Here is a 15,159-nt window from a genome sequence, read left to right as displayed (position 1 = left end):
CGACCCCTCTGAGGACACATTCTGGTCTCAGAGTCCGGTCTACGACCACTTTGAGGACACGTTCTGGTCTCAGAGTCCGGTCTATGACCACTTTGAGGACAAGTTCTGGTCTCAGAGTCCGGTCTACGACCCCTTTGAGGACACGTTTTGGTCTCAGAGTCCAGTCTGCAGTCACTCTGAGGACACGTTCTGGTCTTGGGTTCAGCAGCAGGTGTCTTACCCTTTTGCGCAGGTTGCAGGTGAGGATGAGGTTGCGGGAGAAGGAATTGGCGAAGGCCGTGTAGAAGTCCAGGACTTTGAGCAAGGCGTCCCTCCTGATGACGTGCAGGTCGCAGTAAGTCAGCGCTCTGACGTTAGCGCAGGCATGAGCTAACGTGGTTTCCTTCCAGAACACGTCTCCGAACACATCACCTTTACCTGAGAACACAGGAAACAGAAGACGGGTTGTTCTACAGACAGTTTACTGAGGTGGAGCTGCTGCAGCTGAGGTTCTCCTGCAGGTCCCTGAGGAACGTCAGCTTCAATAAACCAGAACTTCCCTGATCTCTGACAGCAGCGCCTTTAACTACAGGCCCAAATAAAAATGTGCCTCGGGGTGCTGATGCTGCTGGAAGACGGTCATTCTGCTGAGGCATGGAGGTGGAGAGATCTACCATCAGAACCGGCTCTGGCACTGGGATCATCACATCAAGTCTCACCAACTGCTACAAATAAATGTTTACTGTTCTCTGATTAAACTCTGGCTTGTTTCTGTGGTGAGCCAACATTTTGCTCTGAACAAGAACTGGACCTGTTCAAAATGAGCAACAAGACCAGCGTCAGTTTAATCAGAACCACCTTCGCTAACGAGACCAGTCAATCACTGATGGATTCATTACTCACAGCGCACACAGTGTCCTTCAGCTCACAGGCTGAAGAAAAATGAAGTCTGCTGATTCTCACAGTTCTACCAAAGAACCTTCTCTGAACCTAGAACCACCTACCTAAGATGGCGATGACTTCATCATCCTGAATGACCTCCAGTGACCCCGACACCACGAAGCAGAGGGTGTCCACGCTCTCCCCGGAGTGGTAGATCAGGTCTCCTGGAGCACAATGGGTGGTCTGGAACTCCACAGCCAGCGAGCGCAGGCAGCCATCGCTGGCCAACCTGAAGGCCGGATGTTCGTTGAACACCTGAAGGGGACGACATGAGACCAAACAGTCAGGAAATTAATAATATATAAAATTATAACTAAGACTGAAGGATTGGAAATGTTTTTGCAGAAAGTAAGGACGTGATTGGATGTTTCAAAACAAAGAAGTGGGTTCTGCCAAAGACCTGGATCCATACCTTCCTGTTGAGATGGACACAGATGTCCGCCCGCATGTCTTTAGGACAAATGGACAAGACCTGAAGCAGAGCGAGAAATGGGAACGTTCACGTTTAAAACTAGCAAGATGTTCAGGTGCTGCAAAGAAAACCAATTTATCCACAATCCTGCTGCATTTTCTGAAAATGGGGAAACAAAAAGGCTCGGGGGAAGATTTTATCTCCTAACAGACTCTGAAGTGTCTCTGCATCCTTTCAGGAGGAGGATATCATAAGGAGTGGGTTCTGCTTGAAGCTTCTGGAAGCTTGGGGTGGGGGGCAGAGCTGGCACACACAGCTTACTGTGTTCCACATAATGGTTCCCAAAGTGACAAAAATGTGCTGTAAAAAGCTCCAGCTCTGTCTGCAAGGTATTTATACACAAAGTGGGCCTGATGTCTCTTCATAAGAGCGTTACTCTCTCTACAAGCACTTGGAAAATGGAATCAACGAGGAAGAGATGGATCACCGTGGACAAATAAAGATATTAAACGTGTTCCGGTGGAAAAGTTTCAAGCAATATATAGAAAATACTGTACAGTCTGCTAAACTTGTCATTTTAGATAAATAGTTGGTTAAAACTGTGACCGTATTAAAGTTTTAAAGGATAATTTTAGCGTTTTCTCTCGTTTCTGCAGTTTTTCATCAGAAGTGAGGCATTCTGTTCTGATAGCTCTCCATACTCCTGTCCAGATCTTTTCACGTCTAAAACTAAAGCAGCAGCAGGTCATTGTTGCATCCCCTCATCACCATGCATCCTGAAGAGGACGCACAAAGCCTCGGGTCAGAATGGACCTGCAGGACTGCGTCTCTGTCCTACCTTTTCTGTGTCAATGCCTTTGGACATAGACCAGGTAGAGACGATGTAGTCCATGACTCGCTCACTCAGGCCCTTGGGAACCTGGTACAGCTTCAGGAAGTCCCGGACGTTGTTGAGCATCTCGTGGTAGCGGTTGGTGTTGGCGTACATCTGCTGGAAGATGGTTGTGACGTTTCCAAAGATGGTGGCATAAAGAAGAGCTGCAAACGCAGAAGAAACAGTTCGTCAGCCATCTTGAAGTTGTGCGTCAGGGTCTCTGTGGGATTTTATGTTCCTGTCTTTAAGGACACTAGTGACATTTTAAACACATAACGAGCACCCATGTGTCGCCAAATAAAATCTACTTTAGAGTTTTCTCCAGGAAAATCTTTAATCAGATACAAAACCCTTGCACCTGGAAAAACCCTGCAAACAAACCTGGAATGTGCAAAGAAAAAACCCCACACTATTTTAAAATAATGTGTTTTATATTCACAACCAATGGTCTTCTCAGAAAATAACATCTAAGTTTATTTGCTGAACATCTATTGTATCTGAACAGCTAGCAGCTCAAAGGCAGGTCATTTCTGCAGCAACAATCTGATGATGGTTTAACTCCACTGCCAGAATCCAGTCCTTCACTCAGCCATCGTTGGATGTTTTTCAGCGTTGGATAGCAGAGGCAGCAAGTTCACAAGGGAAAACCAAACTCCTCCTGGAGAACCTGAAGCATTCCCAGTTTCTCTACCAAGGTCTGGATCTGCTCTAAGGTCTCCTGCTGGAGGAACGTACCTGAAGCACCTTCTGAAACCAAAGGGCCAGGAATCAGATTCATCAACTAATCCAACAGACTGTTTTTAATGCAGAGAAGTGGCTTTCTGAGAAGCTCTAATCTGAAGACAGACACCCTGTGGAGGTCAACCAGCTGCTTGTGTCCCAGGATCTTATTTGTTCAGTCAGGACTCACATCTTCTGACCAAAGGAGAAAGTTAGAAGTTAAATGGACTAATATATGAAGAGCGGCTCCTTCTTTAGATAAAGTCCTGATCCATCTACTCTACTCTTGTTCCTACCGACCATCTCTCAGGAACCAGACACCAAGGCGTACGTCTCTCCTTTTGTAATCCCTTCTTCTGTTGAGCGTTTCTGGCTGCAGTCCAAGAAAAGATTAGAACTCTGCGATAAAACGGTGAACTTCTAACAACTGGTCCTGGTAAACTGATCCCTCTCACCCGGCTGTAGGTTAGGTTTACTAGAGCAGTGGTTCCCAGCCCTGGTCCTTGAGGAACACCATCCTGCATGTTTTAATAGTTTCTCTGCTCCAACACACATGATGCAGTGATTTAATGACTTCATAAAGTTCTGCAGAAGCCCGTTAATCACCTGTTCATTCAAATCAGGCGAGTTAAAGAAGGGAAAACAACTAAAATATGCAGGATGGTGTTCCTCAAGGACCAGTGCTGGGAACCACCGAGGTTAGATCTCACATGTATGTGGGTTATTGGTGTTACTGTGAAGCTGGTCACAGCTTTCAGGATCACATGTGAGTCACTGAAAAACAGCTTCACCTCTGAGTTTGAAGAAGCAGACATGATGGGAATTGCAGTAGGGACAGGGGAACCCATGGGATTTCTTCTGGACTGGTTCTGGGACTGGTAAGACGTTTAAGTTGAGTGGAGCTCAGCCCTTTTTCTTGTTGTGGACTGAATATTTTCACTCACTTTCAGCTTCGTCTGGTTCCAATTTATGGTTTCTGGATTTGTGCTTCCAGCAACAGTACCTCATTACTTTAGGCAGGAGCACAAACCGATGTCTGATTTGAAGACCCATCCCAACAGTTCCAGTTCTGTTAAAACCTGTTTTGACAGTTTATGGTCAAAAGTCAATAAATAAATTTGACATGAAACTGATCGTCAGTGGAAAAAGTTGGATACGGAGGACAGTTGTGATGTCTCGGGGTAAGCAGAGGTGTCTTCCACCTTCCGAACTCAAACTTATCGTGCGTCATCGCGGCCACGCCGAGCTTTCAGCTTCCTGTGTGTGCAGCTGCTGTTTCCATGGAAACCCCACTGGAAATAGTTTCTGTTTTACCTCCTTGCCAGTATGAATGACAAAAGAAAGAGGAAGAAATAACACTTAAAACTTCTGATGGACCGTGGAGCAGGAGGAGATGGGGAGGTCTGGTTCTGGAACCAGAGTCACAGAATGAGATGAGGGGGCTGCGGAAAAGTATGAATAAAAACAATGGAAAAATGAGAAAGGTTTGATTAAAACTAATCTTGGACAAGATCCTGGTACATCCAACCCATCCAGTGGTCCATGATATGTGATGACAGTCTCTTTTCATGGCAGCAGTTTCCATCTTTGAAACAAGTCCATCTGAATGAGTGACAGGACGGTCAGAGACAGCATCACACCTGGAGAACCCTCCTGGACTGTTCAGGATCCCTTCTGCTGCTGAAGGAGGACTCTGACACCCTCACCGAGGTGGAACAGAAGGCTCTCACCTCCAACAAACACAGAACTCTTAACTGGTTCTTTCTCAGGCTTTGTTGCGTTTTCATCGTCACCTCAGCACAATTAAACGAAGAGGTTAAAGGTTTCTGTGCAGAGCAAAGCAATCATCTAATTCCCTGCAGGTGAGAATTAAAAACTGGGACCGAGGGTCACGTGTAGGGATGAAGACACCGTCCACAAACTGAAGCTACCCCTCTCAGGTCAGCAGTCAGGGATGAAACGTTCTGCTTCTCCAAACTTGCACTCCATCGTGTCAGGTAACGAGTTTGTGTCAATTCGCCATCGTTCAGGACGACAAATCCTAAAAAGGTTCAATTTAAAGTAACTCCACTTCTTTCTGTAGTTTGATGCTTTCATCCTGAAGCTTTCAGACAAAAATGAAAAGGTCTAAAGGTCCAAGCTTCAACCTGTATGAGATGGTGATGCAGCTAAACTCACAGGCAGATTACACTCCCTCCCCTCCCTCCTGAGGGTAATTAGCATCATATGACCAGAACATCTCCCACAGAGTAAATTATTAGACATCTGACCTGAACCTGGAAGTTAAACCATCAGCTGGTTCCAGCACAGGTTTTAAGCCCCGCCCCCTGAAGTAAACAAACAGGAAATGCTGCTGGTAAAATAATAGCCCGATGTTTCAGGTGTGACTCTTGTTACGCTGTTATCAGTTAATAAGGTCAAGTGACACCATGACTGTGTGCGGGGGGAATGGGCGGGGCTTGAAGCCTCACAGCACAAGTGCACAGACTCTGGTTCCAAAAGTACTACATGGCAGCTTCTGTGAACCGCTTCCTGGTGGAGACAGCGGGGACACCTGGTCCATCATCATCCTGTCTATGATCCCTCATAAGAACCAGACAAGTCCCTAAGGACCCTCAGCAGGGAGGGAAGGGAGATTAATCTGCATGTGAGTTCAGAATCCTTGCTGCTATAAAATTCAACTATAAAAACAAGTCCAGCTGGTTTGTCAGGAAAACTTTTAGGATTTCCAGTTCAAGTCTGAAAATCATTTTCAGAGGTTAAAAAACAAACAGAGCAGAAAACGAGTGTTTGTGCTCGTATTCAGAGCGTTTTGTGAAGCAGCAGCTCCCCTGAAACAGCATTTCTTTAAAGTTTTCACTTTCATCGTCTGACTCGCTGATGGAGCCAAAAACGTCTCCGCTGATTCAAACCCAGTTTCCTCCCAGAACTTAGAAAAATAAAGAACTCTTGCTTTTGAGCCATGAACTGTGAGCAGAAGGCTGATGCTGCACGCTTAAAGCTGTTTGTGAACAGCTGACTAATGAGGAGGAACGTGTAAACTAGCATTCCTTTAAGTTGTGCCTATCACCCGCCGCCTCGCTCGCTCAGGTTTTCAACAAACGTCAGGAAACATCTCAGTGTCTGAGGAGCGAAGCTGCTGGTTTCAGACAGGTCAACAAACAAATAAACAAATAAATAAACAGTTTGGAGTTTGAGGCTGACGCCTCAGAGGGATTTATCAATCCAAGCTGAGTCCCAGAACCACAGGTCCACTTCTGTCTGCTGGCTAAAGACGGGCCCTTTGGTACTCAGTGAAGACAAACGTCCATCAGAGGGAAGCTGAAGAACTGAGGAAGAGGACGTTTGGCTCCAAACAAACAAACAAACAAACTGTTTGACACCAAGCAGAACTCAGCGTTTCTTCCAGTCGACCCAAAGTGACTAAAATAAATTAGCTGAACACGTGGAACTGGATGTGGGTTTGGTTCTGATGGGAGGATTCTGACACATTTCAGGCCTTCTCCAGAACTCCTCTGGAATACAAACTAACAGAACTACAGCTGCTCTATCAGAACCCAGTGAACCCAGTCCGATTCCTGCTCACTGAGCCCAGTCCAGGCCCGACACGCTGACAGGTTCTGCTCTCGGAGACGTCAGAGTCTAAAGAGGCCGAAAACCCGATGGTACAGACCCGTTCTGATGAGCTGTGAATGTGATTTAACGCACTTTGGGACAGAACCTCGCTCTGTTGGATTGGATCCAAATAAATTTAGACAGAGTTCTGCAGAGGCGACCCAGCCGACCCGGCCCGGCTTGGCTCAGCTCCTTTAATAAATCTGTAATCTTCTCAGGATTCCCTCACATCCATTAATCTGTTGTTTTCCTCCATCGGCGTTTACTTCATTACCAGAACAAATGGTACCGGGTTCTGAAGAGAGGAGGGCGTGTTCACAGAAGATCCAGAGGGACTGGATGAAGGTTCTAAAGTTCTACTGGAGAACTGGAGACTCTAAAGCCTTCGCCCAATCAGGCTTTCTGAACTTGTTTGGTTTGAACAGCTGACATGCAGCTTGGGTCACCACGGGTCGGACAGAAGAACGTCTAAATCTACAGAGAGACTTCAGAGTGACGCTGAACGACCGAAGACGTTGAGCTAATAAAGCTAAAACAAGCCGAACATTAGCTAAAATCAGCTAAACAGCTGAATCTGTGAAGGAGTTTCTGTAGAAACAGCCTCTTCGTGTTGACAGATGGCTCCCAGCAGATATGAAGCCACTGATGGGGCGTGGTAGCTTGGTGGTCAGTGGTCAGATGTTCCTGAGGCTGCAGGTCTGAGTCCAGTTCGTGTCATGAAGGAGAACTGGCGTAAAACGATGATCTACTGGGAGTTGGCCGGCTGCAGCCAAAGCGAAGTGGGATGAAGTCACTGAACAACTCACTGCAGAGCACCTCCCAGACAAAACCACTCCATCTCATGACTGCAGCTAACGAGGCCATCGGGGGCCAAACGGAGCTAAACGAGGCTAAACGAGGCCCCCGAGGAGGGATTAATGAGGTCAGGGAGGAATACTCACCTGGTAAACAACAGTCAGAGGGACAGGTGAGGTGCAGCCCGTCTGACGGCTGCTGTGAAACAAACGATGTGATGTCAGTGTCCAGATCCACATGAGGGGCACGCAGCTGGACCTGCATCTGGATCCAGCTCTGCCTCCTGTATGAAACCTCTGCCTGGTGATTTTTTTTGTTTTTTAAAGTCCTGCTGGTTCCCTCTGACTGACTCTGCCTCATATTTGTCTGCCATTAACAAATCTTTGCTCTTTAATTTTAGATGATGCGTTTGAAATTTTAAACTTTGTTAAATTACACACACTGATCCACAGAGGATTCAGCTCGACTGACACAACGTGAGGCTGCAGAACTCTAACCAAACACGATGCAGCGTGCAGCCCCGTGAAGAACAGTTAGTCCTTGAAGGTGCATACAGCGCTGGCATCAGGTGACACCTGCAGCAGCCATTGATCGACCTTTCAGCTCCCGCTTTCGTCTGACTTTGGATCCGATCAGTCGATTCTGAAGCCGGAGCCGAGGCGACGGCGTGTCAGAAGATCTGAGGCTCTGAACGCTGCGCTGAGAGGCTGTTAGGCTGGAATCAGCAGGTGAGACAGGTACAGAGGGCACACACACACACACACACACACACTGCGGGGCTGGTGGTAATCACAGCTTGGTGCCGTTTCTTCCTCTGTCAGCAATTATTCCTGAAGGGAGAGCAATCTATCACGTCTGGCACCGGCCCGGTTCCCGTGTCTGGCTGCAGGATCCACACCTCTAATTGTGTTAGCAGAAACTGAAAAATGACAATGAACCCGGAGGTGAGCGGACCCTGTGGAGGAACGGGTCGGGTGGTGAAAGAATCGGGTCAAACTGAACAAACAAGGTCTGAAAATGAAACATTTAGCTGAAAACCAAACAGATATCAACTCTGTGGGTTCTGGTAGGCTGAGATGAAACCAGAACCAGCTGCTGTCAGAACCTGCGGAGTCCAGGACATTTCCAGGAGACCAGAGACCTGCAGGTTCACTCAGTCCAGTTGGAGCTCAGAGTCTGGCCAGAGGGTTTGTCCTGAGCTCCTGCCTCAGGCCCGGTTCAGAACACAAGGTTTGGTCCGGTGACGATTCTGAAATTGCAGCAGAAGCTCAGGAGGGGCAAATATCAGACTCTTTAGTGCTCTTGACAAGAGATAGATGTTTAAATTATTGATATTTTTAAATGATTAAATTGTTGTTTGATTCACTTTTCTTCCTGCAGCGTCAGAAAAACAAAGATCCAAACGGAGCGACTCCATCAGGAGCTCTGATGTTTGGGAGATGAAACGGATTAAAACTCTAAAAAAAACCTCATCGAGTGTTAAACCCGGTCCTGTTTGGATCTCCAGCTCAGACATCAGAACCGTCAGAGTTTAAAAGTTGGACTGAGCTGCTGTTTTCAGAACTTTAACACTTTTTGCACAATCACAGCTGAACATGGAGGAGTTTAATCACAGGATGTTCAGAGAGTGATGATGTCACTAACTTTACAGCTTTACAACATATTTTACAAACTGCATATTTCTTGATTCTTTCTTCTGGTTTCCATCAAACCGTCAGTATTCTTATACTTCATTGTTATGCTGATGATACTCAGTTATATTTGTCCATGAAACCCAATGAATCCAATCAGCTACTTGGACTACAAGCATGTCTTAAAAATGTAAAAACCTGGAAGACCCTTAATTTTCTGCTTTTGAACACAGACAAGACTGAGGTCTTGGGTTTTGGAACCGAGCACCTTAGGAATAAATTTTTCAATCTTTCTTCCTCCTTAGATGCATTAATCTGTCCTCCAGATCTAATGTTAAAAATCTTGGTGTTATTTTTGATCAGGACATGTCTTTTATCCCCCACATTAAAAACGTTACTGGAGTTAGTGGGAGAGATCATATCTCTCCAGTTTTAGCTTCTCTCCACTGGTTCCCTGTCAAATCCAGAATAGAATTCAAAATCTTACTTCAACAAAGCTCTCAACAACCTAGCTCCATCTTATATTAGAGATCTTATTGTTCCATATGTTCCTAACAGAGCACTTCGCTCTCAGGCTGCAGGTTTACTTGTGGTTCCTAGAGTTTTCAAAAACAGAATGGGAGGAAGATCTTTCAGTTATCAGGCTCCTCTCTTGTGGAACCAACTTCCAGTTTGTGTCTGTGAGGCTGACACACTTTCCTTTTTGATAAATCCTATAGTTAGGGTTTCCTAACTTATCCCTTAGTTCTTCTGCTATAGGCTTAGACTGCTGGAGGACAAATTGACCACATTTCTTCACTCTGCTTCTTTACTTGTTCTACTCTACCTGTTTGTATTTGTAATTATTTCTTTCTTAACATGTTTTTTATCTTGCCTCCTATAGAACGTTCACCTGGACCTGCCATTCTGTGTCTGTTTCTCCTTCCTGTCCTCTCAAACCCAAAGTCGAAGCAGATGACCGCTCGTCCCGAGCCTGGTTCTGCTGGAGGTTTCTTCCTGTTAAAAGGGAGTTTTTCCTTTCCACTGTCTCCTTTGTTCTTGCTCAGGATGAGAGACTGTGACGACGTGAAGACTCAACACAATCTGCTGCTTCCTTAGATAAAGAACTTTTACTAATTTGCTTTTATAAAGTATGCGAGTGTTTCTGTGCAGTGCCCTGAGACGACTTCTGGTGTGACTTGGAGCTACAGAAATAAACAAATGAATTCAATTTAATTTTTATTTGGTAAGATTATCCCATTAGAAATCCTGAAGCCCTCCTAACATTTCTGCACCTTTTTGTTTGTTTAAATGAACATGTTTTTACCGATGTTAGTCGGATGTGAAGGACAGCAGATGAATCAAATCCGAGCCCAGTTTGAGTTCAGTTTTAACGTTAAATGTTTTTCCTCCTGACCTCCGTCTGTTGCTGTCTGGTGTCCAGGCTCAGGCAGCGTGAGGTCAGAGGACCAATCAGCTGATTTATGAGCATTAACGAGCGGAGCAGTAATCTACGATACGGCTGCATGCCTCATTAGAGCTGCGTGAACAGGAGCATAAGGGCTGAACAAGTGTCTCCACGAGCCTTCGGCTGTTTCTGCTGCTGACTCTGCAGCAGTACAGACAATAAAGTCTGAACCAGATCCTCTGCTGCCGTGTCCGACTTTTCCTCTGAGCTCGATACGAGGAGACACGTCTGCAGCTGGACTCTGATCAGGACACATCCGCTGTCAACAGGACTCCGACTACAACCAGCTGCTGTTAGAACCAGGACCAAACGGACCTTTCAGGTGCTCTGAACTCCTGATTCTCTGAACCAGCATGTAGGTCTGCAGCTGGAAGGTTTCCTCCTCAGCTCCTCCAGACAAGAGCACCAGTTTCTGCTGATGGTCACAGGTTTGGCTCAGTACATTAATGGTAATCTGTCTCATGATAGACAGGGTGAGGACATGTGGGTGGACAGCTAGGACAGATGGACAGAAGCACAGATCACAGACCAGATCCAGCTGAGGACATACGTACAGTCCTCTGAGGGTCAACAAAACACAGAAATGTCTGTAAGTCAGTCAAACAGACACTGATGTTAGTATTTAATTATTTTACTGAATATTTGATTTTAATTTTAACCTTCTTTGTTCAGCTTCAGTTCTCTTTATCGTCCTATAGAAAACCAGAATTACAGATTTTTAATTTATCAGTGATTTGTGTTTCATATCAGCTCTTCAGACAGAACCAGCAGAAGGACTGATCGGACCTCGGTCCCCCTCGAGGTGAGACATCTGTGTGGCGCTCAGCAGCAGACAGTCTGTCAGGGCAGATTAATGCTGAAGACACTGAAGACAAGGGGGACAGAGCAGAACTAAACCGGACACATGATCCGACCAGACGTTAAAACTATTTCTGTCTCATCTGCACACGATACTGATCACATCAACTTTGATTTCATTCTGACAACGCAGCTTTAAAACTTCTGAAAATACTTTAAATACAACTTCTGAGGAGGAGAAGGAAACTATGATGGATGGACAGACAGACAGACGGATGGACGACAGAGGGAAAGATGGACGGATGGATGGATGATGATGGATGGATGTTTGATAGATGGATGATGATGGATGGATGGATGGATGGATGGATAGATGGATGGATGGATGTTTGGTAGATGGATGATGATGGATGGATGATGATGAATGAATGAATGAATGGATGGATGATGGATGAATGACAGATGGATGAATGACAGATGGATGATGGATAATGGATGGATGATGGATGTAAGGATGAAAGATGGATGTAAGGATGAAAGATGGATGTAAGGATGAAAGATGGATGGATGAATGGATAATGGATGGATGGATAGATGGAAGGATGATGGATGGATGATGGCTGAATGGATGGACAGATAGATGGATAATGGTTGGATGGATGATAATGGTTGGAAGGATGGATGATGGATGGATGGATAGATGGGTGATAGATGATGGATGAATGGATGATAGATGATGGATGGATGATGGATAAATGGATGGATGGATGGACAATGGATGGACAATGGATGAATGATGGATGGACAATGAACAATTGATGATGGATGGATGGATGGATGAATGGATGAATGGATGTTTGTTGAACCAGCCACCAGGAGGCGCTCGACCTTTGTGGCTTCAACTTCTGGCTCCTGGTCGGTGTCTACAGGAAGAAGCAGGGGATGATGGGAAAACGTTTTTTCTGTGGAACTTTTTTGTGAAAGGTTTGTTTGACCCCAGTGAGCAGAATTTCTAAATAAAATGAATAATTAGATTTTCAGGTTTAGATGAGCATCATGACCTGATGGTCCTCTCCAGAGGGCTCATGGTGGAGTCTGGGAGTTTCAGGGACCCTCAGAGCCTGGACGGTTCTTGCCTACCTGAACCCAAACTCTGCAGAACTTTTCTAATTTGTCCTGGCTGAACACAGACCTCATCATCTCCTCTGGTGTTGATGACAAAAACAGCTCAGCTGATGGTTCCAGAGACGGAGAGCAGCCTCCGTGTCTGTCCAAGCAGAGCAAATCTGTTGAATAATGTAGAGCAGCTGAGCCTCAGTCTGGTGGAGCCATCAGCTGATCGGTTCTGTTCACGCTGCAGGAATCTGTTTATCCTTAAAACCACGCGCTCCGGTCCGATCCATTCAGACCTCGCTGGGAGCCAAAACCAAATGTTGACTGAAGGAGCGGCTTTGTGTTCTGCAGACTGAGCAAACATGTTAATAACTGATGCGGTGAAAGACGGTTTCCTCCAGGAAGTAGACGGCTCCACAAGCTGCGTCAGGCCACGAGAGGTGGGGAAACTTTTCACAGTAACTCCGGACGTGAAATACGGTGAAACATGGCCGCTTGCAAACCTCAGCTAGCAGAGAAATTTGTTCAGGATTCATCCCGATTCATTTTACAGACAGATTACATGATCGCTCGCCTTTCACAAGAGCAAGTAGAGAAATCGCATTTCCTGCAAAAATGCAGTGTGAATGTTTATTACAGCACAACTTGCTGAAAAACAGCTGAAATTAGCTAAAAAAAGCATTCTGAAATGTAGCTGAAATGGAAACACAAGCCGAATAAGCAGAAGAAAGCAGAAAGAACACATATTTGCTGAATTAGGTTTAAATAAGCAGAAATGAGCACAAAAATTAGAAAATTGGCTAAAAAAGCTGAAATTTGCAATAAATAAGGCAGAAAGAAGTTTTAAGTACCAGAGGGAATTGGAGAGAACACATTTACGGTGAATTAGGCTAAAAAAAAGTTTTAATTATTGCTAAAAAATGTGGAATTACCTGAAATTCCTAAAGTATAAAACAGCTGAAATAACTGAAACTAGCTGAAAAAAGTTTAAATGAGTAAAAAATGTGGAATTAGACAAAAATAAACTACAATTAGCAAAAAAACAGCTAAATAGTAGCTGAAATAACTGAAACTAGCTGAAATAAGATTAAAGGAGCATAACAAGCTGAAATTAGCAGAAATTATTTTAGTAGGCTAAAAGTAGCAGCAATTAGCACAAAAGTCTTGAATTTATCTGAAAAAAGCTGAGATTAGCACAAAAAAGCTGAAAAGTAGCTTTAAAAAGGCAGAAATAAGCTTAAATTACCAGTAGGAAGTGAAGAGAGCACGTTTTAGCTTAATTAGGCTGAAAAAAGTTTAAATGAGTACAAAAATGTAGAAAGAAACATCTAAAAATAGCTGAAAAACAGCTAAATTGTAGCTGAAATAGCAGAAAGAAGTTAGAAAAAGCACAAAAATTTTGTAGTTATCAGAAAGAATCTGAAAGGAGCACAAAACAGCTGAATAAACAGCTGAAATTAGCTGAAAGTAGCTGAAAAAAGTTTACATTTGCACAAGGAAGCTGAAAGAAGCTGAAGCGGAACAAAACGTGAAAGGAGCAGGAAAAAGTTGTAAACAGATCTAAAGATTTGAAGGTTGGAAAATGAGCTCAATTCATTTTTTATGAGGAAAAAAAGGGCAGAAAAGGCTAAATATTTCAAAAAGCTAAAGTTGTACCCAAAGTCACAGTAGTATTGTCCTGGAAGAGCTGAACGTTTTGATTTATGATTTGTTTGAGTGGCACAAAAATTGTGGAACAAGAAGATGCTGAAAAACGTACAGAAGAAAATAGACCACAATAAAGTGAATGCTTCATAAACGTTCACACAATAATAACAATGCTGATGGCGTGCAGCGCTAATTTAGGAGATGTTTCTTGTAAAACAGTGGGCTGTTGATGAAAGTGTTGATAAAAACTTGTCTAGAGTTCTCATTAAGTTCAATAAAGTCCGAAGGAGCCCGGTAAAGATAAAACAATGAGTGTTTGTCCTCCATCTTAATGATCTCCTCCTCAGGATTTATCATATTTCTCCCATCGGTGTCATTTGTTGGGATGATTTTTTAAAACCCACAGGGCGTCTCATTAATCTTCGGTGTCTCAGTGCGGATCAGAACTGAGCTGCATCTTTCCCTGCAGCTCTGTGAGCAGCCAACAACGCAGTTAAACCCCAAATTTACTGAAATTTACTGCTTAATCGTCTTTATTTTTATCTCTGAAAATAAGTAACACAACTTTCTGTGGTCCTTAAAGCTCTCTGCTGATAAATGAGGGCTGCTGTAAATGTGCTTTTCTGTCAGCTGCTCTCTTCTTCAGGAGTTGGCACAGCGAGCGAGCTCACATTAAAAAAAATGTGGTGATTGTTTCACACCGGACGTCACCACCGAGCTGCTCTGGAGCAGTTTAAATAAAACTAGTATATTTCTGCAGAAATGTAGAACAGACCAAAACGGCTCTCGCCTGAAACTCTCTTCTCTAAAGCCCAGCAGTAACTCAGGACTTCCTGTTGTAATAATCCAAGCTGACAAAATGGCCAACATTTGATGAATGAACTGTAGAAGAGCAAACAGAACCAAGATCAACAGACATGTTAGAACTGCTGCCAGTGGCTCTGGAGGCTTCACAGAGAAAACCAGAAGTCCTGCAGCGAAAACAGAAACATCAGCAGGAAGAAGACGAGAAAGACCACGTTTTCATGTAGGTCCAAATTTACATTTCTGAACTGTACTCCTGCAGATTAAATCAGGAGGAGATGGCTACCAAGATGAGTATGATGTGGGCAGAGATAGGTATGATGAGGACAGAGGTAGGTACAATGTGGACAGAGGTGGGTATGATGTGGACAGAAATGGGTAC

The 15,159-nt window shown here is 44.5% G+C and overlaps 1 protein-coding gene across 3 annotated transcripts in view; it reads right to left on the bottom strand.

The window, feature by feature from the left end:
• The window catches only part of kcnh5b (potassium voltage-gated channel, subfamily H (eag-related), member 5b), a 37,647-nt gene that overhangs the window by 6,825 nt on the left and 15,663 nt on the right, over positions 1 to 15,159 (bottom strand). For all 3 annotated transcript variants that reach the window (XM_037695048.1, XM_037695049.1, XM_037695050.1), the window contains exons 9-12: positions 2,172 to 2,371; positions 1,334 to 1,393; positions 984 to 1,176; positions 221 to 417 (exon numbers count right to left, since the gene is read on the bottom strand). In XM_037695048.1, the coding sequence (XP_037550976.1) occupies positions 221 to 417; positions 984 to 1,176; positions 1,334 to 1,393; positions 2,172 to 2,371 (650 nt within the window). The remainder of the gene's footprint in view (positions 1 to 220; positions 418 to 983; positions 1,177 to 1,333; positions 1,394 to 2,171; positions 2,372 to 15,159) is intronic.

The sequence above is a fragment of the Nematolebias whitei genome, chromosome 21 (assembly GCF_014905685.2).
Source record: "Nematolebias whitei isolate Nwh7 chromosome 21, NemWhi1, whole genome shotgun sequence".
NCBI lineage: Eukaryota > Metazoa > Chordata > Actinopteri > Cyprinodontiformes > Rivulidae > Nematolebias > Nematolebias whitei.
This window is presented reverse-complemented; position numbering and strand designations above follow the sequence as displayed.